The sequence below is a fragment of the Theropithecus gelada genome, chromosome 14, assembly GCF_003255815.1.
Source record: "Theropithecus gelada isolate Dixy chromosome 14, Tgel_1.0, whole genome shotgun sequence".
Classification (NCBI taxonomy): domain Eukaryota; kingdom Metazoa; phylum Chordata; class Mammalia; order Primates; family Cercopithecidae; genus Theropithecus; species Theropithecus gelada.
The window spans coordinates 11257675-11283503 of record NC_037682.1 but is presented as its reverse complement, the minus strand read 5'-3'; the positions used below and the strand labels follow the sequence as shown (position 1 = coordinate 11283503).

The 25829-nt window shown below is 51.4% G+C and overlaps 1 protein-coding gene across 4 annotated transcripts; it reads right to left on the bottom strand.

Moving 5' to 3' along the window:
- Window positions 1-23013, bottom strand: SLC22A8 (solute carrier family 22 member 8). Of its 4 annotated transcripts, none has more exons than XM_025356528.1 (11): window positions 22897-23013; window positions 21795-22152; window positions 7933-8036; window positions 6902-7056; window positions 6135-6303; window positions 3246-3369; window positions 2917-3032; window positions 1754-1968; window positions 963-1071; window positions 617-820; window positions 1-529 (listed from the first exon to the last, which is right to left on the bottom strand). In XM_025356528.1, exons 2-11 carry the CDS (start codon window positions 22125-22127, stop codon window positions 430-432), a joined length of 1629 nt encoding a protein of 542 aa, XP_025212313.1. In that variant the 5' UTR covers window positions 22128-22152; window positions 22897-23013; the 3' UTR covers window positions 1-429. The 4 variants fall into 4 exon arrangements, with proteins under 4 accessions (XP_025212313.1, XP_025212314.1, XP_025212315.1 ...); XM_025356529.1 differs by having other exon boundaries at window positions 21795-22131; XM_025356530.1 differs by having other exon boundaries at window positions 21795-21879.
- Between the last annotated feature and the right edge of the window lie 2816 nt (window positions 23014-25829).

Below are 25829 nucleotides of genomic sequence, written 5' to 3'. Positions count from 1 at the left end.
GAGTTCTTATTGCTGTTTATTGAAACCTCCCATCAAAGAAAAGTGTGGGAGTCAAGAAGGGGAGGACTTCTTATCTTGTTAAGACTCAGTCTTGTTAGGACTGAGCCAGGGGACATCAGGGGACCTCAGGGGAAGAGAACCAGGACAGTGGAGGAAGGTGGCCAGCGGGGAAGGGCTGGACAGAAGAATGGCAGGGCCTGGGTTGCAGAGAGAACAAGGGCAGGGATGGGTATGGAAAGGTCTATGGCTGAACCTTTGAACTGTCCAGGGCTGGGCAGGAGGCTCTGGTGGTGGTGATGGAGACACCTTCACCAAGCTCTCAGAAGGCTTCATCCTAGGAGGGTGGACCTATCTGGGGCCTCCCTGTACCCCTAAGGTGCCTGGCTAGGATCAGTCTCTGGAGGGCAGGGAAAGGGGGTTCCGTTGTCCTCAGCTGGAGCCCAGGTCTGGTCCGTAAGGCTGCAGAGGGATCCTCTGGGAGGCCTTTTCCACCTCTGGCTCCTGCTTTGGCTCCTTTGCCCGCAGGGACCTAGGGACAGAGAGCTCAGGAAAAGCCCTGGGCCCAGACCTGCTTCCCCAGGGAGGAGCACTGATGGGGCCAGAGGCAGTGACTGACCAGTTTTCCAGGTCTTCGATAGTCTCTGGCAAGGGCTGATTCAAGGTCTCAGGCAGGAAGAGGGCAGCACTGCCCCCGAGGAGGGCGGTGATCCCGTAGATGATATTGGGGATGAAGGGCTGTACCTCACCCGTGATTTTCACCAGCGGGGACAACATGCTTCCCACACGGGTCCACAGGTTACTTACGCCCATACCTGTTTGCCTGCGAGGGTTCAGAGTAGGGATTGGCAGCCTGTGTGTGGGGTTCATAAAGGATGGCTCCCCTGGGCAGAGGAGAGGAAAATGCCACAGTCCCACCTGACTTGTGTCCTCTGGCTGGGCCTGGCCCCAGGTCCAGCACCTACCTGATGACTGTGGGATATAATTCACTTGTGTAGAGGAAGAGGCAGCTGAAGGAGCTGGATAGGCATCCCTTCCCAAACACAGCCAATACTGTCCTCACGGTCTGCAAGTCTGCAGAGGGAAGAAAATGTGGTGGGCCTCGGGGTTCAGGAGCACCTACGAGTTCTCACTCCTTAGCTGATCTTGTCTCCCTTTTTGCTTTGGCTTCCAGGAAGCTCAGATCCAAACTTAAAGCTGAGTAATAGTCTTTCTGGTATTCCTAATGCTTTGCATGCTTGTATCCTGCTATGTTTGTGTTTTCCCCTGCCTCTGATCCTCTATTTCCATTTATATTTTGTTGTATATGTTCTTGTTCTTGTCTTAAAATACCTCAAGTTCTTCTGGAAGGATATAGGTGTATCAACCAACTAACACCCATATAAAATAAGCATAGCTTTACCATGGTCATGATGGAGTAGGTTGTGGGGTCTTTCTTGAGCATGAGCTCTGTCATTTTACCATCTCAGCTTATCCTCTACAGTGATATCACTCAGGATACTCTCAATACTTCAAAAATTTTCACACTATCCATATACCACCGTGCTTTGCCCAGTCCAAGTCAGATCTGGAAAGAAGCTTTGATGTCATCTAGCCCAGTTGAGTTATTTTCTAGATGAGAGACCCTGAGCCCCAGAGAGTGCAGTGACCTGCTCAAGGTAACACAGTGACTTAGCGGCAGAGCTAGCAGTGAAGTCCCTGGTGCCCAACCTGGCAGCCTCTTCCAGAGGGTTCTGGGGTAGCCCCAGTCTCTCACCCAAGGGCACAAAGGTGAGAGCCAAGATGGCCCCTCCTGCCAGGAGTAGGGCAGCGGCCTGAGTGGTATGCCGGCCCAGATAGCTTAAGGAGAGGATGGTGATGAACTTGGCTGGGATATCGACCCCACCAAAGATGATCTGGAGGATGTAGAGGTTGACTCCAAATTCTTCCACACCCATAGCCAAACTATAGTAGGCAAAACCGGTAGCAAACCTGAGAGGCAGAGAAGGATTGGTTAGCACCTGCAGCCAGGCAGAGGCCACTCCCCATGCTGGTCATTGGGTCACCAGGATGATGAATAGCTTCACTTCTTGTGCCAACTGCATCTGATGATAGGGGCTATTTGAGTGTCCTTTTGAGGTCTCTGAGATCGTGTCTGGGCTCAGGGAGAAAGCGCTGTGATTGATTGGTCATGTCTGACGTGGGCATGGTCCAGGGTGTGGTGGCAAAGGTGCTGATAACTGACTCTAGAGAAGATCAGGACTGAAGGGAATCTCGGAGACCAAAGGAGGCAGTAAATGATCTCTCTTGGTTGGGTAGCAGTTTAACATCCAGACTGGGGAGGTGAGCATAGAGCTGTATGCCTGGGTCACATGTTTTCCTTCCTCTCTCTGAACTGTGGGATCCCTTTGAAGGGTTCCTGGATAAATTGAATCCTATTCACAAAGAAATGGCCAGGATGGGAAGCAGAAGCCAGGTCACAGAAAGGGCTTTCAGGGAGCTGGAGAAAGTCAGACAGAGGAGAAAACTTGAGAGAAATATAATTTTTGTCTTCAAGTCTGAAACCCATTGGTCTAGCCTTGCTCTGTGGGGTTCCAGAGGGCAGAGCTGACCCAGAGCGGGGCAGTGACAGAGAGGGAGAGTGTGGGGACACTGAACAGCAGGGATGTGAACTGGGGAAGGTGTCTAGAGCATTTGTCCTGGGGGTGAGGAGTGGGGCATTGTGACCCCAGAAGGAAGCAGACCCTGATGGCTGGACCCGAGTGTGGGGCAGGAATGCAGCAGATTTCTGGGGTTGGGGCTGGGCTGTGGTGGCCCAGGAGAGGGGATCCCCTGACTTCTCTTTCAGATGCCGTAGGCCTTGCCCTTAGGTGAGCCTGCTGGAGGCCTTGTCTATCACCCCTGCCTTGGCAGGGTGTGGGCAGGGAGGAGGTGGGTTACCAGGCCAGGGAAAGACAGAAGGTCATGCGGCGCAGCATGGGTATCCGGAACAGGTCAGCTGCGGTGTACTTGGCCTTGGCCAAGGAGATCTCCTTCTGCAGGTTGAGTTTGAGCTCCTTGGGGCAGAGGAGGGGGAGGGGTGCCATTAATGACCAGCTGGTGGGCAGGAAGAAGAGAGGGAGATGCAGGCCTGGTGCCTCTAGAGGAACTCAGGGAATCAGATGTGGTAATCAGGTGTGAGCCAGGGAAACAGAGGCAAGGGGAGGGGCCAGCCCCAGAGTGGAGCACAGGGGTTCTGCTCCCACGCTATAGTCCTTCTCAGCCCCTACCTCCAAGCTGAGCCTTTCTCCCTCTTCCTTCTTGCCATTGAAGGCAGCCACCCGCCGGAGTATCTTCAGGGCCTTCGAGGACTTTCCAGTCAGGACCAACCAGCGTATGGACTCTGGTGTCCACCTGGGGGCCAGAGACCAGTCACAGTGGCTCCTCCCACTCCAGAGCCCCTTTTGAGAGGTTGGAAGAACATCAACAGCCAGGGCCAAGGGGTAGGAAGACCAGAAACCTGAGCTATCTCACTGCAGGTTTCATGGAATTTAAACTTGGCCAAACTCTGCACCTGGGCTGCCTGCAGCCAGCACAAATTCCAGTGTTCTCTTCTTCCCCTTCCAGAAGAGCCTTTCCTCCACCCCCGACCTGGGCCGCTTGTTATTGTTGGGTGTCTTCCTTCACTAGGAGCCCCAGGCTCTAGGCCAAGGCAGGTGGGGCCTGGGGAGGGGACGGCATGTTCAAGGCTGGACTGCTGGAGGGTCCTGCACATCCACCTCCCCAGCCCTCCTTGGGCTGCATTCCCAGCCTAGCCACAGGGCAGCTTGAGAGGGGGATGGAGGCTAAGGTGAGGTTAGGGACTAGGCTTTGGAAGCTTCAGATTCTCCCTGCAAAGGACTAACTCTGCTGCGGGGAGTTGTGGGGAGGGAGTGAGCACAACATGGGGTCCTGGGATTGATAAATGGGCAGTCACCCCCACTCTCCCTTGCCCCCAGGCTATGCTTTTGAGGTTGGCTCATTCTGAGCAGTCCCTGAGGGTCACTAGGATAAGAGGAAAGGAAGAGGCTGAGATGTGGGGAGAAAGGAGTCGTGTTTGGAGAAGTCTGGTCCAAGGCGGGGTCAGCTTTAGCTGTAGCCCCTGTGGGTGACCTGGATCCAGTGAGGCCCTTAGGGAGTGGATATTGGTCGCCTGGCCTCAGGCCACTGCCCCAGCTGATGGTGGCAGCTTCCTGGGCCCATTGCTGTCCCTCCTCCTGCCCTGACGGTCTTCTGAGCCTGCTCTTACCAAGATTATCAGTGACTTCCTCCCAAAACCATGGCAAGGCCTGGACTCTATCCTCCTCTTCCCGAGAATTATGGCAGGAATGGCTTACAGTTAGTGAGCCTTCCTGTGTACCAGACCCATGAAACTCTGGGTGACAAGCAACATTATCTTCATTTTACCTAGAAAAATAATTTTCTTTTTTTTTTTTCTTTTTTTGAGACGGAGTCAGTCTCGCACTATTGCCTGGGCTAGAGTGCAATGGCGTGATCTCTGCTCACTGCAACCTCCACCTCCCGGGTTCAAGCGATTCTCCTGCCCCAGCCTCTGAGTAGCTGGGATTACAGGCACGTGTCACCACGCCTGGCTAATTTTTCGTGTTTTTAGTAGAGATAGGGTTTCACTATGTTGGCCAGGCTGGTCTGAAACTCCTGACCCCGTGATCCACCCGCCTTGGCCTTCCAAAGTGCTGGGATTACAGTCGTGAGCCACTGCGCCCGGCTACCTAGAAAAATCTGGAAGCTCAGAGTGCATGAGACTTGCCCCAAGTCACACAGTGAATTGGCCCAAGCTCTCAACTGTACTCTGCCAATCGCCCACCCTCATTTTGCCTCCTGACTCTGCGTGCTCTCAGGCCCAGGTTGCCCATCCCCTCTGGGAGCTGCTAGTCTCATTTCCGAGCTGATGTTCCATCCCAGCTTTGCATCTTTTCATGTAACTCTGAGGAATTGCTTCACATCTCTGAGCCTCAGTTTCCTCATCTGTAAAATGGGGACAATAATGTCTCCCTCACTCAGAGAAGCCATGAGAATCACAGACGATGTAGGTCGATGCCCAAAACGGGCCTTGCGCGTAGCAGATACTCAATAAAAGGTCACTCCAAGACTTCACTTCTTTTCCTGAGCTCCTGTGGGGATTTCCTGCTCTTTGGCTCTGATTACTTTTTTTTTTTTTTTTTTTTTTTGTGATTCGAGACGAAGTTTTGCTTTTGTTGCCCAGGCTGGGCGTGACCTTGGCTCCCTGCAACCTTCACCTCTTAGGTTCAAGCAATTCTCCTGCCTCAGCCTCCCGAGTAGCTGGGATTACAGGCATGCGCCACTATGCCCGGCTAACTTTTGTATTTTTAGTGGAGATGGGGTTTCACCATGTTGGCCAGGCTGGTCTCAAACTCCTGACCTCAAGTGATCCCCTTGCCTCGGCCTCCCAAAGTGCTGGGATTACAGGCGTGAGCCACCGCGCCCGGCCAGCTCTGACTACTTTCTAAAGACCCATTTCCTGTCCTTCAGTGTGGCCTCAGGTTCAACATGTTGGTAATGAGCTCTCGGCCCACCCTGGGTCTCTGACCCAGGCACCTCCATTTTCCCCGGTTCCCAGGCTCAGGCTCCTCTTTGAACTTTCCTTTGTACTTCAACTCCAGCAGTCCCAAATTCTCCAGATTTTTCCTTCAAGGTATATCCCAGATTAGTCTCCCAGAATCCCCCTCCCTGCACCGTCCCCTCCCATCTGTCTGTTGTCCCCACTCAGTTGGGTCTGTCCTTCTGGGCTATTATGTCACAGCTGGAAACTTGGTCAGGCCTGTAGCACCACAGACTCTTTCCGTGGCTTTCTACCTCCCTCCACATGAAGGCCAGCCTCCCCCAGCTTTCTGTGCTCTCCCAGCCGGTCCCCATCCCGTCCACCTCCACTTACCCTCTTCTTCAGTTGCAGGCAGGCCCCGCTTCCCCACGTGCCCCCATCCCTGCTCTCTCCTGCAGCATGCATTTGTTTATGTCATTCCTCCTTCCTGGAGTGCCCGTCCCTGACTCTGGGACAGGGTGCCCGGGGACACAGATTTGGCCAGCCTGGCCAGGTATAGGCTCCCCTTTTTGGCCCTGGGGCGCCTAAGGAAACAGATGAAGGGGAGAGGGCCACATACCAGGATGATAGGAAGAAGATGAAGAAGGGAATGGACACAGTTAACTGCAGCCAACGCCACTGGGGGATGGCGTAGGCCAGGCCGGGCAGAATGAACTGGCCAACGGTGTAGCAGTACCCGAGTGCTGTCGACATGATGGCCCGCATCCGGGTAGGCACCCATTCCACATCTGTGGGAGGAGTCCAAGGATCAGATTAGCATTCTGCTAGGTCCCAGGCACCTCCCCGTGAAGGGGCACCAGCTTCTGCATCCCTATGGCTACTGATATCCTCCCCACGGATGCTGTTGATATTGCCCTCCATTGGGGCTTCCTGCTGTTCTGATGCTGACCCTAAGTTCATCATCCCCATTTCACAGATGCCACAGCTGTGGCTCAAGGGGGTAGGACTCAAACCTAGGTGTGTCTGTTTCCAAACTCACGCTCTTGACCACTGCTTCTCCAGTGGCAAGTGACTTTCCTTGTTCTGCCTCAGTTTCCTGATCTGTAAAATGGGGATAACAGTGTCACTGACTTGCAGGTGTTATTGAAGGAGATTGTGTACCCAGCAGAGTATCAGGCCCAGGGTGAGTCCTCAGTACTGATAGCTGCTATTACTACGCTTGTTGTCACTGTTAAGTTTAAGTGAGGCGTCTGAGGTCCTGAGAGGGGGTAGCACCTTGACCAAGGTCACAGGGAGCCTGTGGTTGAGCCAGACCCAGACCCCATTCTCTTTTGGCTTCTGGATGGTGCTCCCCAAAGCCCAGCTCCCTGCCCCACTGCAGCTCACTCAAGATGACGGTGCTCAGGGTAATGCCTGAGATGCCGCAGCCACACAGGAAGCGGAAGACCACGTAGACGGGGAAGGTGGGGCTGAAGGCTGCACCGGAGCCGCTGGCTGCCAGCAGCAGGTAGCTGCAGGTCAGGATGGGCCTGCGGCCAAACCTGTGGCTCAAAGGAGAGGAGGGGCCGAGTTAGCCACAGTGTGCCTGCCAAGAGGAGTGACTCTGCAGGCTGTGGGGCAAAGGGCTGGACCCGACCCCCAACCTTTTCCTGTGGGGCACATGAAGTTCCCTCCCCGGACAGAGCTTTCTTGGTAATTGCTATTTTTGACAAGTTTGCAATTAGAGGTTTGAGTTAATGAGTGATCTCCTCTACATCCGCCTCAGCTTAGCTGATTGAGCAGGGGTCAAAGGACCACCCATCTCTAAGCAGTCCATCTTCTCTGCCTCCACTGCTACACAGCCACTACGCTGTGTCCCAAAACCTGGAGATTTTTTTCCCTTGGAAGAAAGGAAGGCTGGAGGCCAGACACGGTGGCTCATGCCTATAATCTGGGCACTTTGGGAGGCCAAGACTGGAGGATCACTTGAGGTCAGGAGTTTGAGACCAGCCTAACCAACGTGGTGAAACCTCTTCTCTACTAAAAATACAAAAATTAGCCAGGCGTGGTGGCACACACCTGTAATCCCAGCTACTTGGGAGGCTGAGGCAGGAGAATCACTTGAATCTGGGAGGCGGAGGTTGCAGTGAGCCGAGATCGTGCCATTGCACTCCAGCCGGGACAACAAGAGTGAGACTCTGTCTTAAGAAAAAACAAAAAACAAAAAACAAGGAAGGCTAGAAGATTCCAGTCGTAAGGGCCTTGGGGTGGAGAGAAGGCTGTAGTCCAGAAAGGTAGTGAGGTTTGCCCAAGGCCACACAGCAAGCGCCATTGCACCCTCCCCCAGCTCTTTGCCTCTTTGGGGGTGCATGGGTGGAGCAGAGTAGGGAGGGGTCTCCATGGGTCATGCCTCCATGGGCTGTGCCCCCACGTCTCACCTGTCAGACAGGTCTCCAAGCACGAGCCCTCCAATCAGTATGCCTGCCATGAAGATAGACTGGGCCATCTCCTTCAGTTTGTTGGAGTTGCACACCAAGTTCCACTGCACGAGAGAAAGGTAGGGCTAGCCTGACTCAGTGTAGACAGCCTGCTCAGCCATGCTCAGCCTGTGCCCTCATACATGTGGGCTTCCTCTCCCAGCGTCCTGACTCAACCCCTACCTCCCAAGGACCATTTCCTTTTTCAGCCTGGCTCGGAGCTTCTTGGTTTGTCTGTGGTACTCTGGCCCCTGACCTGCATCCCTCAGGCATGTGTGGCCTCTCGTATGGGTCTCAAAGTCTACTCAGCTGCCACATCCAGGTCTGACCTCAACTTCTTCCTCCTCTCCAAGTTGCCTGCATCCCTGTTTGCCTCCTCCCTGCCCCTCACATAGCCCAGGCCAGTCCCTCTGCCTACCCCCTTGACCTTGCCTTCTCTCCTCTACAGGGACGTTCCTCTATCCTTGCCACCTCTCTTCCTCCTGCAGATCCAGTCTCTCTCTCTCTCTGCTCCTCCTCATCAGTATTTAGGTGTGTCCAAATCTCTCCATCTTAACACCTCTTTCCTTTCCCATTCACTTAATTTCTCTCTTCCCTTCAAAGCCAAATCCTTTGAATGAGGAGCTGTACTTGGTATCACTCCATCCTCATCTCCTTTTCATGTTTCAATTCTGCCCCCAACCCGTCTACTGAATCTGTGCCTATCAAGGTCGCTGAAGCTTCATTTTCACAGTCCACAACGCAGCGTCCCGAATCCTGGCCTGGCTTGCCCTCTGGAAGATGTGGACGCTGCCGATCTCACCCTCCATCGGGCTTCCTGCTGTTCTGCGCTCCTCTCCTTCACGGCTCCTTTCTCTCTGCCTAGCCCTTGGAGTTTCCCAGGGCTCTTCCTGAATCCTCCTCTCTCTCCACTTTCCCCAGGCGATGCCATCTGTTCCTATGGCTTCAATTCCTATTTTATGCTGAAGATTCCAAATCTCTACCTGCAGCCCAACCTCTCTTCTGACCCCCAGAGGAGCAGATTCAGTGGTCCCAGTTGAGAACTCCACCTGGATAAAGTCACAGGCACATCCCAGATTCAATAGGACTTATCACCTCACTTCTTATTAAAGTCCCAATCTCAGGGACTGGTAACATTCTCTTTTTAATTAATTAATTACATTCATTTTTTTTTTTTGAGACAGGGCCTCACTCTGTTGCCCAGGCTGAGTACAGTGGCATGATCGTGGCTCACTGAAGCCTCAATCTCCTGGGCTAAAGCCATCCTCCTAAGTAGCTGGGACTACACGTGTGCATGACCACACCTGGCTAAAGCTCACTATGTTGCCCAGGCTGGTTTCTAACTCCTGGCCTCAAGTGATCTGCCTGCCTCGGCCTCCCAAAGTACCGGGATCACAGATGTGAGTCACCACATCCAGCCTCTTTTTTATTTTTATTTTTAAAAAATTATATTATTTTTAATTGACAAATCATAATTATTTTACATGTATGAAAACAATGTGATGTTTTGATATGTGTATGCAATGTGAAGTGATGAAATCAAGCTAATTAACATCACTTCATTTACTTGACATTTTTTGTGGTGATACATTTGAAAGTCACCCTTTTAGTTATTGTGAAATAAACAATACATCATTGTTCTTGACTGTAGCCGTCATGCTGTGCAACAGATCTCAAAACGTATTCCACCTATCTAGCTGAAACTTCGTACCCTTTGATCAGTAACTCCCCATTCCTTTGCTCCAGCCCCTTCCCCCCGAGCTTTTGGTAACCATCATTCTACTCTCTACTTCTGTGAACTGGACTTTTTTTTAGATACCATATATAAGTGAGATCATGCTGATAACCCCCTTGATTCCTTCCTCCCTCTCCTACTCCACAATCACTTGATCTTCAAGATTCTAGCTTTTTTGTATTTCTTGAATGTGGATTCTTCTATTTCCACTACTACTGCCTTAGTGTAGGCCTCATCATCTTGCACTTAGATTAATAATAACAGCCGATATTTATTGAGGGCATTCTAGGTACTGGGCACTGTTCTAAACTCTTTCCATGTTTTAACTTTAATCTTCACAATAACTTTATTATGTAGGTGCTAATATCACCCTATTTTACAGATAAAGAAACTGAGGCCCAGATGAGGCTGCCGCAGCAACCTCTTGACAGGTCTACTGGCCTTTGGCCTCATCCCTTCCTAGCCATGCTTTCACTGATAACCTGAAGGGCTAAAACGTCACTCAAATCAGGTGCCTGTCTTGCCTAAAGTGCTCACTGGCTTCTCCTTGCCCTTTGGGTAAAGATAATGCCCCATTAACACAGGTTTATGAGGCCCTCCATGCTCTGGCCTCTGCCTACCTGTCTGGTCTAATCTGCTAATCCCCAACATGCACCCTTTGCTCCAGCCATCTGAATTACTTGTGCAATGAAGTGGAGAATTTAATTCAATAGAAATGCCTCACAAGAATGTTTTGGAAGCAAAACATTCCAAAAGGTGAAGAACCACACATTCCAGGGAGCTCTTTCCCACTTTCCTCAGCTGGAAGTGAGGGAGGATGATGGTGGAAGGAGTCTCCAGGTCCTGCAGCTGTCTCAGAGTGGCCTAGCATGGCCAGCAAGCCTGGTGGTCCCTTTTAGTTGGGAAGGGGGCCTGCATGGTATGTGTGTTGGGAGGAGATGGGGGAGGGAAAAAGGCAAAGGAAAAAGCAAGGGGGTGTGAGGTGGAATATGCAAGTGGGCATCTAGAGAGACTTCTGGTACTTTGTGGCAGGCTGTGTAAAGTCCCTTTAGGAAAATCTAAAGGACAGACCTACCGTTCACCTAAATTCGTTCACCCCTTCTTCTATAGTAAATAGCACATTTCACTGATGACCTCGTACTGGGTGGGGCCATGTAGTTCTTGACAATGGAATGTGAGTAGAAGAGATGTATGTTACTTCCACTTCATCTGCTTAAGAGGGATTCCCTAGTCTGGACTTGCACGCTTTCTCTCCTCCTGTTGGTGGGAATGGTGACAACTAGAACAACTCTGGAGAGTTGCTGTCAGTCTGGGTCCCTGAATGACCCTGTGGAGCAGAACCACCCACAGGCCTAAAATGCTACTCACCTTGGAACTGTTACATGAGAAAGAGAAACACTTCAATATTCTTCAAACCATGAATTATTGTTGTTATAATAACCTAGCCTATCCTGATACATCCCATAAGAAGTTGCAAATGGAAATTAGAGTTTTATCCCAACCTCCATGATAATTAGTGCCTTAAGAAATGAATCATCTGTTTGGATCACGAGAAGGTCAATTGTCAGACCTGCTTGGAATAGTTTCAGGCTGCTGTCCTGCTCCACCGTCTGAGACCAGATATGCTGGGTCTTGGTTTCTACCATGATGCTCATGATCATGTAGGCTTTAGAATAACTGTCACGAGCTGGTTTCTACCAGAAAATTGATCAATTTATAGAAAATATCATTCCTGGAATAAACTTTGAGTCCTGTTTAGAACATGCCCGAATCCTTACAACGGCTTAGGAGGCCCTGGAAAATCAGCTAACATCTTTATCCCTGTCACCTCTCTGCTCTCACCTGCTACTGCCCTCTCCCTCACATACTCCACTCTTGTTGAATTGTTTGCCTTGCTGCTCTGTAAACATTTCAAGCATGCTCCTACTTCAGAGTCTTGGCGTATGTTGTTCTCTTTTTCTAGAATGTTCTCCCAGATAGCTACTTGGCCTGCACCTCCTTCAGATCTTTGCTCAAATGTTATCTTCTCAGTGAGACCTCCCTATTTACAATTATAACCCCCAGTAGCCTATACCTCTCTACCCTACTTAATTTTCTCCACAGTACTTATACCATCAGAATGCTGCAAAATTTTCCCTCTTTTTGGTTTATTGCATGTTCCTCTTCCAAGAATATCAGCCTGGTGAAGATAAGGCTTTTAGTCTGTTTTGTTTACTACTGTACTTTCATTGTCAAGAACAGCGCCCAACACATAGTAGGCACTCAATAAATACTTGTGGAATTGAATGTGTGAACATTCCACAGAAAGAACAGAGGGATTGAAAGCCTTAGAAGTTAGAGATCTGCCAATGTCTACATGAGAGGTCGGTCATAGGGCCCACACTCCAAATGCTATGTGGAGAACTGCCTCATTTCACCAGAATGAGCGCATGTCAAGATGGATAGTGTCTAGGCTGTGTGTGCTGAGGATATAACCACACGCCAGTGAGCAGGAAAGAAGTATTTTTTCTTCACAGTCAGATTGGAAAACCTTCTATGGAAAAATTGTCTACTGGAGGATTATCATCCTTCAATGAAGTTTTGAAGCTTGGAAGGAGGAGTGTTTTGTGGTTAAATATTTTTTAAAAATTGAACTTCAATTGCACTCTAAATTGCTCCAGAGATTTCATGGTTAATGAAGCACATCAGAACTGATGAGAAAAATGTGGCCATGGCTTCCCTAAAGATCAACACAAATCTATTTTCCCTGAAGACCAACACAAATCTTCCCTGAAGATCAGGAGAAAGCTTTGCAGATAATGCCATAATAACCTTATAAAGTAGGTACTCATGTTATTTCTTTTTATAGGCAAAGAACCTGATCTCACAGGGTAAGTGACTTGCCCAAGCATGGCATGGTTCAGGACAGAGACTGAAACTCAGATCTGAGATCTGCAACTGTGATGGGCTGACTTGTGTCCCTCCAAAAAATACATGTAAGTTTTAACAATTCGTGGATCAGAATATGACCTCATTTCTGAATAGAGTTGTTGTAGATGTAAGTAGCTAAGTTATAATATGATGAGATTATACTGAAGTAGAGCGGGTTCTTAATTCACCATGACTCATGTTCTTATAAGAAAAGAGAGAGACACATGGGGATGTTATGATGCAGAGGGGCAGAGGTTGGAGTGATACATCTACAAGCTGGGGAATGCCAAGGGTTGCCAGCAACCACCGGAAGCTGGCAGAGGCAAGGAAGGATTCTTCCCTAGAGCTTTTGGAGAGGACACACTGACACCTTGAATTTGGACTTCTAGCCTCCAGATCTGAGACAATAAAATCTCTGTTGTTCTGAGCCACCCAATTTGTTGTGCTTTGTTATGGCAGCCCTAGGAAACTAATATACGGCATGATTCCTGAATGTTTGAAGGACCTGCTGGCTTTATAAGGGGTGATCGGAAGAGGATTGGGACTAGACAAGCATGGCAATAGGGAACCAGATGTAGAGCAAAATGGGAGAGATTTTTAAAGGCATCCTGGAATTTCTGGGAGAGAGGAAGGTATTTAGAGAGAATTTTGGCATGCTTTCTGTGCAAAGACCCTAAGAAGGCCCTGTTAAGAAAACTTATGGCAGATGTCTTAATTATTACTCAAGGTGTCAAGAGTGTGACTTGTGTTTCCCTTGACTGTGTCTCCATGATAGTCTGAGCCATGCGGAGTCCTTGGATTTAATCAGGTTACACTACAGAAGCTCCATGCTATTGCATTTCTCTTTGCTTTGGTGTTGGTTATGATCCCCTTATTCTAGTAATGTTGGCAGTCTTTTGAAACTCATGTCAATATCATCTTTTTGGAGAGCCAGGAACTTCTTTTATGGTTGTCCGGTACAAACAGGTGGTCAGTAAGTGTTTGTCAGATCGATAAATGGAGGAGAAGAGTGTCTAGCCGCCCAGGGTAGGTAAGGTGCTCCTCATTTCCCTTTCTTGTTCTTACCTCCAGTAGGGTACCTATTACATGGCATTCTAGCTGCTTATTCACTTGTTTGCTCTCCTGTATTCTGTAATCTTGCTGAGGACAGAGAATGTCTCATTTGAGTTTTTTTTTTTTTGAGACAGAGTCTCGCTCTATCACCCAGGCTGGAGTACAGTGGCGCAATCTCAGCTCACTGCAACCTCTGCCTCCCAGGTTCAAGCGATTCTCCTGCATCAGCCTCCTGAGTAGCTGGAATTACAGGCATGCGCCACTATGCCTGGCTAATTTTTTGTATTTTTTTTTTTTTTTTTTAGTAGAGATGAGATTTCACCGTGTTAGCTAGCATGGTTTCGACCTCCTGACCTCGTGATCCACCTGCCTAAGCCTCCCAAAGTGCTGGGACTACTGGCGTGAGCCACTGTGCCTGGCCTTGAGTTTTTATCTCTAATGGCTAGCAGAGTAGTTGCTACGTAGTATATGTTAACGTTTCCTCAGCAAATAATTAATGAGTGAACAGGGCTGGGAGAATTTTGGCATGCTTTCTGTACAAAGCCCCTAAGGAGGCTCTGTTAAGAAAACCTATAGCAGATGTCTTGATTATTACTCAAAGTGTTGAGTGTGACTTGTGTTTCCCTGGACTGTGTCTCCACGCATAGGCTGTGCCACTTGGAGTCCTTGGATTTAATTATCCTTATTTCATTGAGGAAGCCCAGAGAGGGAAGAAAGGCAACTTGCTGGTTGAACAGAGCTAGTTACTCAACTTCCTGGTGCTTCTGTTTAGTCCTTGACATGACCTTGGCTGATCCATCTCATCAACTTTTGGCAATTCCATGTAATGTTCTTGCTCCCAATATTCTAGTTCAGAGTTGTTTTTTTTTTTTTTTTTTTTTTAAGATGGAAGCTCACTCTGTCACCCAGGTTGGAGTGCAGTGGCGCGATCTCGGCTCACCGCAACCTCTGCCTCCCAGGTTCATGCCATTCTCCTGTCTCAGCCTCTGGAGTAGCTGGGACTACAGGCACCCGCCACCATGCCTGGCTGGTTTTTATATTTTTAGTAGAGATGAGGTTTCACCACGTTGGACCAGGCTGGTCTCAAACTCCTGACCTCAGGTCATCTACCCACCTCAGCCTCCCCAAATGCTGGGATTACAGGCATGAGCCACTATGCCTGGCCTAGCTCAGTGTTCTTGACCATCGTTTTCCTTTCTTGGAATATAGCCGAGCCCCGAGGGAGCTGGGTTCTGGAAGGGAAGGGTAGGAAACTCACTGCCATGCCTTCCTGTGTGGGCTGATGCATCAGGAAGGTGGTGGGGAAGAAAGAGAAAAGCTCTATGCTCAGGAGAAAGCTTTGCAATTTGCGCCATAATAACCTTATAAAGTAGGTACTATTGTTATCTCTTTTTATAGACAAAGAACCTGAGGCTCAGAGGGTAAGTGGCTTGCTCAAGCATAGCTTAATTCATTTCAAGAAAGAGACTCAAACTCAGGTCTGCTGGACCCAAGATGCTGCCCTTGGCCCTGAGCACAGCCATGCTCTGAGGCCTGGGCTGCTGAAGGAAAGGCACCATACACGGGAGCTGTTACTGTGGGCCACTGTAAGACAGCATAGCCCAGCATAGGCTGGGATTGTGGTCAAGGAGGCAGTCAAGGTCAGAGCCAGATGAGCTGCTCTGACATCGTATCCAAAGAGTGAGCAGCAAGAAGCGAGGCCAGGTGGCCCCTGCAGAGCATGAGGCAGAAAGTGGGCTGCAGAGAGTCAGGATGAGCCGTTTGTGATCAGGACCATGATCAGCGGGATGGGGCCCTGCTGTGTGTGTGGGGAGCTGGCTCTGCCTGCAACCACATAGGTGGTCCCTACCCCCTAGAGCAGGAACAAGGAAATAGCCTGCCTTAGTTCAGGGGCCTTTTGGAGCTAGGTCAGATCTAGCTTAGGGGAGAATTGCTGCTGCCCGTGTGCATTCCTGAATCCCTGTAGGAACCTGTGCTGGGGCACAAGGACCAGAGAGGATGAGCCAGGTATCTTGGGGACAGTCAAAAAGACATCAGTTTCCAGCTCTGCCACTTAGGAGCTATGTGTTCTGGGGCCAATTACTTAACCTCTGTGTGGCTCAGCCTCTTCATCAGTACCCACAGGTACCTAGTACCTGCTTCTCAGGCTTGTGAATGACATAGGAATGAAAAGCATCTAGCACTTATACCTGGAAAACAGGCACTCCATTCACAATAGCTGTCTTATTATTCTTGTCACTATGAATGTCATTAAGTCATTGTAAGGCCTGCGCTCACAAGGACAGGTAATGCAGCGGAAAGGGCATGGATTCTGTAGTCAGGATCTCCCAACACCCCCCTTCTTCTATAAAAGCTTGACCCACCAGCATGGCTGGGAAGGCCACCTTCTGGATCTGAGCCCAGTGTACTGAGCCCAGTGTATCCCTCTGTAAAATGGGGACCATGGTGCCTGATTTGCAGGGTCACGAGAGAAGGGATGCAAACGCCAGCCCAGGGCCCTGCATACAGTGGGTGCTTACTGGTGAGTTCCTGATCCTGGAGAGCTCAGGAAGGTCCCAGCTCCTCCTGTGCACATAATCAGGGGCTTTCTAGGTCAGGGCTGTCAATAGGGATCAGGCTGGCTTGAAAAGTGGTTTGGGTGGGGGCTCTCAGGCCTTTTCCCAGGAGTCAGATTGGAGGCGAGGGAAGAGATGGGGGAGGATGAGCCCCCGGCAGGGCTGAGGGTGGGCAAATGGGGGTGTGAAGCGGAAGTACTGCTGGAGATGAGAGATGGGCAACTGGGGACTGGGGATTGGGATAAAGGAGTGTCAGAGGTGGCTGACCAGAGACCCGGCAGGGGACCCTCCCCGGGGTGGAAGTCTGCTCCCCGGAGGCCTCACTGGGCAGCCTCTCTGCTTCTCCAGCAGCCGACCTGGGGGCCCCTTGGAGCAGTCTTCCCCCCTGGAGAGGGTGGGAGACGGGCTTCTTGCAGCCCTGGAGACAAGACAGGGAGGCTCAAGGCCCAGAGAGGAAGCCCACGGCCCTTAGAGAGATGAGTCTTGCTCATCCATGGCCCGGCCGAGGCCCTGAGGCCCACAAGCTGAGGTTCAGTGGTGTGGACTATGGGGTACGTGCCTCTCCAGGGAGCCCAGCGTCCAGAATTCGTGTTCCCATGCTTTCCAGACTTAAAGGCCTTTGTTTTCTCTTAATGTCCTAATAAAGCTCATTCTGAAAAATCTTGACCTTCTCTGCTGCACCAAGAGAAAGGAATTTGTGGTCACCCCTGCCAGGAAAGCTTAGGGGATCAGAAGGGGGAGGGAGACTGCCTCCACTCCTGTCCAGACCCGGTGCTGGGCTTGCGCACTTCACCAGCTCAGTCCTCCAGCCCTCTTGCCCACTCCAAGAGGGAGGATCCCTAAAATCCCCATTCTACAGATGAGGGGACTGAAGCTGGAGTGGCGAGGTCACTTGCCAGGTTGCTGACTGTAGGGGAGGAGCTGGATCTGAGCAGAAGAGGAGGGCCAGGCTGAGGAGGGAGGCAAAGTCAGGGCTTGGGCGAGCCAGAAACAACTGCGAGAGCTGGCTACCCTTTTTTACTGGGGGATCCCCCTTCTCTTCTGATGGGGACAAACCCGCTAGTTCTCAGACATCCCTATTAACAACAACAGCAAAAAAGCATGGCACCAGCAAGCAGTACAGCTAACATGAAAATGGAATGCTGTGTGCCAGGCCCTGGGCTCAGTACTGTGCTTGCGTCATCCCCATTAACCCTCACACTTGCTTTCTTAGCCGTTTTTACGGATGAGGAATCCGAGACTTCTAGGGATCATGACATTCCTGATCATTGGCAGAGGGAGGTTGTGAGCTCTGGTGCACGATCCCACACTGTTTGCGGGATGACTCCTTGCTTCTACTAACGGGTGTCACCTGGACTGACCTTGCGCTTCACCAAATACCCTGCCTTCCTCATTACCACCCTCTTCACCTGGAGCCAACGCAGCGGTTCCCTGCCTCTGCGTCAGAGACCTACTTCTAGGTAAGGTCCAGCCACTGCTCTGTCTCTAGCCAAGGGGCACCAGAACCTGACCCAAGCACATGGAGCTGGACTTGTTATGGCTGAACCAGAACAGAAAGATGAAAGGGTCTGCCCTTGCTGTGCCAGTACCAGTGTGGCTGGCTGGGTCCAGCCACTGATGCATTAATGGCTGGGCAGGGATGCTTTCTAAGGGCTCTCACAGCTGAGAGTCCTAGGGATCCAGCGCCTGATGAATGCCTGGGCCAGACCTGACCCAGAGAAGGGTGCAGTGCCCTGAGGCCTGGCGACCTCTGGTGTCCTATTGGGATGGCGGTTCACACTGTCTCAGCTGCTGAAATGGTAACTGGGAACTGGCTCAAGCGTGAACTGATGCTTGACTGGGTTCAAGGCCTGCAACCTCTCTCTCCGTCTGGCCTTCCTAGAGGCTGCTCGAGGGATTTTCTGGAAAGGAAGCCACTTCCCCGCAGTGAGCAGGGTCTGCATCCCTCCCGTCTGTCTCTCCCACCAGGCTCTGAGGGGGCAAGTCCTTCATTCAGTGTTGATTGAGCGCTTGCCATGCATCTAGTCCCATGATGACAGAGATGGGTGAGAGAGGCATGTTCCCTGCCCTGGAGATGCTACCGGAGGCAGGGAAGGAGGATCTGTGATGGCCTGGGCAGCAGGGTGCACAGTCAGCCTTACGGATTGTGGGTTGGGGGTTGTGCATTCCTGAGGAGCGTAGGCTCTGGAGCCTGACTCCTGACTTTGACTCCTCACTCCATCCTGTATGAAACATGAGGCCTTGGGCCGGTGACCTGTCCCTCAGTTTCCTCATCTGTGAAATGGGATAATAAAGGTGCTAACCTTAGAGGGTTATTGTGAAGATGAAATGAGTTTATGTGGCCGAAGTGCTTAGAACCATGTGGCACAGTGCGAGCATGCAGTAAATGTTATTGACGGTGATTTAATTGTTCCCTGTGAGATTTTTGTTTCTTTGGCTAGGTTCTGTGTTTTTGGAGGACCTGGGTAGTTGTACTCCTGTTTGTCTTCCCAGGTCACAGGTGCATGGCAAGTACATTTGGAAACTTACTTATGGCTATTGAGGCATCTTTGACTCCCTCCCTGTCCCTCACTCCCTACATCATTCAGTTGCATTCAGTTACCAGGTCCCAGAGATTCCAACTTCCTGCCCTTCCTGGTGTCTATTCTGACTGTCCCTTCTATCTGTCGTCTCTGTCCTGGATCCCTGTGCATCTTGCTAATGGGTCTCCCCGCTGCTGGACTAAAAGACTTCACAAACTACTCTAAGGGGCAGTCAGAGTGACAAGCCTTCGAAGGTGACCTGTGGTACCACTCTCCTGCTTAACACCACCACAGTCACTGGCTCCCCATTGCCCTTAGGACAGAGGCTACACTTTCACCTCTGTATCATCCAAGATGGGCCCTCTTGCTGTCCTCTCCAGCTCCATGTCTGGGGACCCCCATATCCTACTGCTCACTCCTCCAGCCTTCCCCTGGCCCTTGCAGTCTTGACTTTTTGAGACGGGGTTGTCTTGCTCTGTACCCAGGCTGGAGTGCAGTGGTGCGATCTTGGCTCACTGCAACCTCTGCCTCCTATGTCCAAGCAATTCTCCTGTCTCAGCCACCTGAGTAGCTGGGACTACAGGTGGGCACGACCACACCTGGCTAATTTTTATGTTTTTAGTAGAGACAGGGTTTCACTATATTGGCCAGGCTAGTCTTGAACTCCTGACCTCAGGTGATCTGCCTGCCTTGGCCTCCCAAAGTAGCTGGGATTACAGGTGTGAGCCACTGCACCCGGCCTTTCTTCTTGCTTCTGTGCCTTTGTATTTGACCCTCCTTCCCCGCCACTCTTCCTTTTGCCTAGGGTTCACTGCTTACTAACTCTCACCTCCCAAACTGCTGGGATTACAGGCATGAGCTACTGAGCCGGGTCTTTCTTCTTGCCTCTGTGCCTTTGCATTTAACCCTTCTCCCCCGCCACCCTTCCTTTTGCCCGGGGTGCACTGCTCACTAACTCCCACCTCTCCATGAACAGTGTGGGCATTGCTGACTCCAGCCTGACTTTGATCCTCACTCCAGGCTGGTTAGATAACCCTCCCCTGGGCCTCAGAGCACTCTGAGTGTACAAAGCGCATATTCATTCATTCATTCCACAGAACACCTCCCCTGTACCAGGCACTATTCTAGCTGCTGCAGATAGAGTAGTAAACAAAGCAGCAGAAAATCCCTGCCTTGGGAAACGTGTGTATTCCACCAAACTGCCCATGATCCTTGAGAGTGGGTCTGCGTCTCACTAATGGTGTGCTCCTGGAGGGCAGGCAGGGCTAGCGGCTCTTTGACTTTGTGTCCTTAGTATTATGCATTGGGTGTCCATAAATGGATACTTGATGGGTTTCAGGCGTTATGCTTGGTGCTGGGGGGAAACAGTAGCAAACAGGACAGGGAGGAGATATACTCTAGGGATATGAGAGCAGCAAATGTGGTGGTGTGGAGTGCAGGTGTGTGTGTTTGGGTCCTGAATCTGCGACTTACTAGCTATGTGACCTTGAGCAAGCTACTTAACCTCTCTGTGCTTCAGTTTCCCCATCTGAGAGAGAGAATGACAATACAGACTATCTTATAGTGTTGTCAGGAAGGTTAAAAGTATTAATATCTGTGAAGCTCTTAGAACAATGCCTGGCACATAGTGAACACTTTATATAAAAATATTTGTTAAACAAATGAATAGCAATCACACAGACTCTGAACATAGCCTTAAATTCAAATCCTGCCTCTGCCAGGTTGTAGCCATGTGTAACATAGGCAGGTCATGGAATCAAGCTGAACCTCAGTTTCTTGATCTGTGAACTGGAGATAATACTTCTCTTAAAGAGATTACATCTCCTGGGCCTCCAGGAGCCCACAGACATATAGTGCTTGGCACCAGGTAAGGGCTTTGCAACACATCTCTTCTCATGAGGAAACACAGGATCCTGCCCTTGAGGGGTTCATGGTTCCCGAGGGAGGATGAAAACACTGGTCCCTGCTCACCGCTCAGACGCCACCTCCTCCATGAAGCCTCCCTTGAATCCAACGGTTTCTCCCTCTTTTGGACTCCCATAAACATTTGTCTCCCTGTACCTCTGATGGGCTTTAGCTCTAAATTCCAGTTCTGAAACTGACCAACCATGTGGCACTGGACAATCATTTCCCTTCTCTGGGTCTTAGGTTTTTATTTTTAAAAATTCTGTAAGGGGAGATAGAGTTCACCTTCAACGGAGCATCACGTTGGAATCAAGCAAGACAGTGTCTACAAACAAAGCACGCAAATGTGCCTGGCGGTTAGTGATGTCCAATACAAGCCAATTCCCAATTTCTCATCTTCATCCTAGCATAGGCTCCTGACTGGCCTGTCAGTTCCCTGAAGAGTCCGATTTAACTCTGCATTTCCCTGAGGTGGCAGGTGAGAGAGTCAATGAATCAGTGAAGGGCTGCGGGAATGAGAGGTGAACCCACGAGTGCCTGTGTGTGGGGATGAGACATTTTCTGGGTCTGCTGTGGAGTGTTTCAAGCCTGTGCGGTCCCTCCTCCACAGCCCTCCCACCTTGGGGCCTTTGCACAAGATGGAATTTTCCTCCTTTCTCTCACTGCCTGTTTGGCCCTTGACTGATGTTTCTATCTCAGTTCCAGGGGCATTTGTGTAGGGAAGATTCCTTCAATGCCCATTCCCCACACCCTCACTCTCACACCTACCCCAGGGGTAGGTCATAGTGCAAAGTCACTTTGAAGTCGCGATTTTACACTTCTTTGTGTGGTATTTCCTTAATGGGTGCTATCCCCACCAGGCTGTAGACCCCTGGGAGCAGGCATGGTGCATTTTTGTGTTCCCGGAGCTGAGCTCTGTGCCTGTCACAGAACAGGCCTCGGTAGCAGTTTGTTGAAGCACTGCTTGGACTCTGAGTGGGAAGAAGCCAAGGCTCTTGGCGCTTCTGCACTCAGGTCCTTCCTCTTTGCCTGCCCAGTGGCCTGTCCTCAGTTCCTGGGAATACCAGACCCTAGCCTCCTCTGCTGCCCGCCAGGGTATGGGGCACGTGGGTAAGTGGAGGGAGAGGGTTTGCCCAGGCATACCTCTGTCACAATGGAGTCCTTGGTGCTGTTGTAGACCCAGCCATCCAGGCATGGCTCCATGGACCTCTGGGTGTCATTGGGCAGGCTGGCATTGGACGGATGTACAAAACGGAGGCACCTCTCAGGCTTCCCATTTGGGCCCATGGGGATCACCCAAGGCCCTGCGGAGGCATTGGGGGGCGGGCGGCAGTGGTGGACAGGGGTGGCGGCTGTGAAGATCTGCAGCAGGTTGTGGTTGGCCATGTTGAGGATCGGGAGGCCCAGTATGGCTACATGCAGGAACTGGAAACGGCCCATGCTTCCCACACGGTCCAGGATCTCCGAGAAGGTCATGGCACTGGGGCAAGATGAGCCAGAGCTGTGGGCAGGGCATAGGCCCGGGAGAGGTCTATGTGTGCCCGGTGGTGCGTGGGCCTATGGAACCATATGTGAGAGGGTGAACCAGGTGGATATGCGAGCACAGGTGTGTGGAGCGGTGCGTGTGTGACTGTGTAAGGATGTGGAAGCTCAGGTGTGTGGAGCCGCAGATTCTTGTGCGGATGCCTGAGGAAGAACCCAGCTGCATGGAGGGCTATGGGATCAAAGGTGTAAGTGTGTGTCCAGGTGTGTGGACACAAAGGTATCTATAGGTATGTGCTCATTTAGGCTGGAGCATAAGGACGCAGCTGTGTGAACTCGCGTGTGTGTTGCGTGTGTGTGCACCTGCGGGTACGAGCGTGTGTGTGCTCAGCCAGGCTGGTTGCACATGCTGCATGCACGGAGCAGTGCAGGACACTTAGCAGGGACCGAGGGGCCCGGCCTTGGATGTTGGCTACAAAGGATGGATTGCGAGGTGGGTGGCAGATGTCCCCAGTTGCTCCAGGCAGATACACAGGGTTAGCAGAGTACAGGTTGCCTGGTGGGAAAGGCCTCCCCAAGCCCAGAGCCTCCTGGCTTCTGGCAGTTCCCTGGGGCTGGGCCCACCATGCTGGGGTATCTGTAAGAGCCCGAAGTGGGTCTCAGAGGGCACTAGTGGCTTGGCCAGTCGCAATGAGAGCCTGGCCGCAGGAGATTCCCGGGGATTCCTGGGCGCCTGGGCTGGGGGCCCTCCGTCCCTCCTCACCTGGTGGCTGGGTCTGGGTCCGATGGGGCTGGTGATCAGTGTAGTTGAGGTCCCTGCTCTGTCCTAGGGGCCGGCTGCTGCTGTAGTTGGGCAGCTCAGCTCTAACAAGCTGTGTTTGTGCCTCCCCCAGGGGGGCTTATATAAGGCATAAGCTGTTTCCCGGGCTAATGTTTGACTTTCTTTTGCGGATTAACATCACTGGCAGGGAGAGTGCTGTGGACCCACCAAGCCCAGCTCTCCTCAAAGGGCTGCCTCAGCGAAGGCCGGTGGGGGTGGGGCAGCGTGGCTGAGCCTAGCAGGGCTGCTGGATGGACACCATGGGCCCAAATGGGAAGCCCGAGAGGTGCCTCCGTTTTGTACATCCACCCAGTGCGAGCAGCCCAGGCAGGCTCACTGAGGGGAGAGTCTGGGAAGGAATCTGGCCTGACCGCTGAGGGTTCAAGGTTCTTCTCAACTGATGTTCAGAGGACTTGGAGCTGAGGACAACCAATGGGAAACACACGGGTGCCCATAAGCAGGCAGCATTCTCCTCTGTGCTGCCTCCCCTGCCTGGCACCTCCTGAGTAGGGGAAGGGGATTTGCCTCTCAGGACGTGTTAGGGCATACCCAGACAGAAAATGTCACTTTCATCTATCCCCCAGGATGCAGGGCTGCCATCTCCTGGGCCCCTGGGGCAGCAGCCAGGACCTCCCTGTGTCTCTGACACAGGTGAACTGTCCCCTTCCATCCCACCCTCAATGGACAGGCCTCTCTCCTGATCAGCCGCTTCCCCCTGGGGACCAAGTGCAGTCCCTACTGTTTTATTTTCACTCTGAATATTATTTTAATTATATAATAATGTGTGTTTCTTGCATAAAATGTGGGAAATACAGACAAGCCAAAGAAAACAAAACAAAACAAAGCAAAATGTCCAGCCTCACCTGAGAGCCTATCTGTTCTTCTGGTCTTTTCCTCAGCAGACTTCGGTCTAAGACCCCGACTTCTAGCCACCAACATTAGACTCGTTTAACCCTCACGGCAGCCCTGTGACTAGTCTAGCATTAATAATTAGGGAACTGAGGCAAAGAGATTAAGTGACCTCCTCACCATGCCCCAGCCAGGAAGCACAGGGCAGGGCAGGGTGGCCCTAAGCCCATTCCCTCCCTTAGAACCAACATTTTCTATGAAGCCTATGTGGGCACTGTACTATTAATATATTGCCTCTCCCTTAAAAAGTCACCTAGAAGGCTGGGCGTGGTGGCTCACGCCTGTAATCCCAGCACTCTGGGAGGTCAAGGTGGATGGGTCACGAGGTCAGGAGTTCGAGACCAGCCTGGCCAATATGGAGAAAGCCCATCTCTACTAAAAATACAAAAATTAGCCGGGCATGGTGGCGTGCGCCTATAGTTCCCAGCTACTTGGGAAGCTGAGGCAGGAGACTCACTGGGACCGGGGAGGCAGAGGTTGCAGTGAGCCAAGATTGCACCACTGCACTCCAGCCTGGGTGACAAAGCGAGATTATGTCTCAAAAAAAAAAAAAAAAAAGTCACCTAGGCTGGTCTTCAGTATCACTCCTGCTTCCTTTTACCTCTCTGTTCTTACCTCCAGAAACCCCTGGGAGCTGCCCCTTCCCACCTGCTCTGGGGGCTAGGGAGGGTCCCCCTTAGGGCTCCCCTTTTTGGTTAGGGATGGCTTTCCATTCTCCTCCCGGGCCCCCCTCTCCACCAAGGCAGCATCCAGCCCGCAGGGTCCAGACTGAGCTTCCCTCCCACCGCAGGTCAGGGTCAGCTGGTCAAGCTGGGTCCCGCCCTGCCCCTCGGCTTCCCACCTGGGCCCAGCGGTTATTGATGCTCTCAGAGGGGCCTGAGGCAGGGCGAGATCCGGAGTCATCAAAGGAAGATTAAATTATGCTCCAAGGCAGCCAAGGGGTTGTTTTAGGAAGGTTTTCGACTGTGAGGCTTGCAGTGAGCTGGGCTGCTGCCCCGAGCTCCCCCTGCTCTGGGCATTCGCCCTCTTGGAGATTTTCTGGTTCCTAATTGGCTTGGGTTATCCATCTGTTCTTGTCCTAGTGGAATGTTGTTTAAAGGAGCCTGGCGACTCCCCACTGAGGCTGCTGGAGTGAAGCCAGAGTATACATATCTAAACTGCCCAGCCAGGGGCAGCTGCATCCGGGCAGCGCCCCCAACCCCTAATGGATGTGATTGGATTAGTGATATCAGGAATTGTGTGATGCGCTTGTTATATGACCTTGGCCAGATCACTCTCTCTGTGTGCCTCTTGTTTCTCTTCATTAGTTAAGTGGCTTTTTAAAAAAAAGCACCAGAAACCTTTTATTCAAACAATATATTGGGTTCATAACATCAGTGTATAAAGCAGACAATGGAGGTCTTCTGGCTAAAGTGGGGTCTGTGGGTGTGGGGGGATGCTCCGGCTAAAGTGAGAGAGAAAGTGACCAGAAGAGCCCTCTGCCCTCAAACCCCAATCTCTCTCCCTTCACAGGTTGATGCTAAAGTTTCCTTTATGGGAGTGAGGCAGTTCAGGGAATGAGGATTCCGCAGGCCTGAATCTGAATCTCGACTCCACCTCTTGTTAGCTGCGTGGACTTGGCCAGGTGATGCCTGCCTGAGCCTCAGTTTCCTCACTCGTAACTGCCAAATGGGGAATAAAACCTACCTATGGGATTGTTGGGGTTTTAAATAACAGTGTATAAAGCCTGAGCACAGTGCCAAGCACACAGTATTTAGTGACAGGGTCAGCCCTGAGGGCACAGGCCTCGGGAAGGCCGGACACTCCCGGAAGAAGAGGAGGAAGAGAGGCCAGGACAGGAGGCGTGCTCTCCAGCCCTTGGGCACAGCCCGAAAGCGCTTCCAGGTGCATGGGTTTCTTGAGGGCCTCCCTGGGCCCCTGGAGGCGGCCCTGGCCCCGTCAATTCTGGTCGAGCCCATCATGTTGCC

What these genes read in the sequence shown, in the direction of transcription:
- SLC22A8 (XM_025356528.1), bottom strand. Translation starts at nt 22,127, where the DNA reads ATGACCTTCTCGGAGATCCTGGACCGTGTGGGAAGCATGGGCCGTTTC. An exon ending in CCTGAGCACCGTCATCTTGA is followed by an intron (nt 6,304 to 6,901) that starts GTGAGCTGCAGT and finishes CTCCTCCCACAG; the next exon opens with ATGTGGAATGGGTGCCTACC. An exon ending in GAGAAAGGCTCAGCTTGGAG is followed by an intron (nt 3,033 to 3,245) that starts GTAGGGGCTGAG and finishes CTCTGCCCCAAG; the next exon opens with GAGCTCAAACTCAACCTGCA.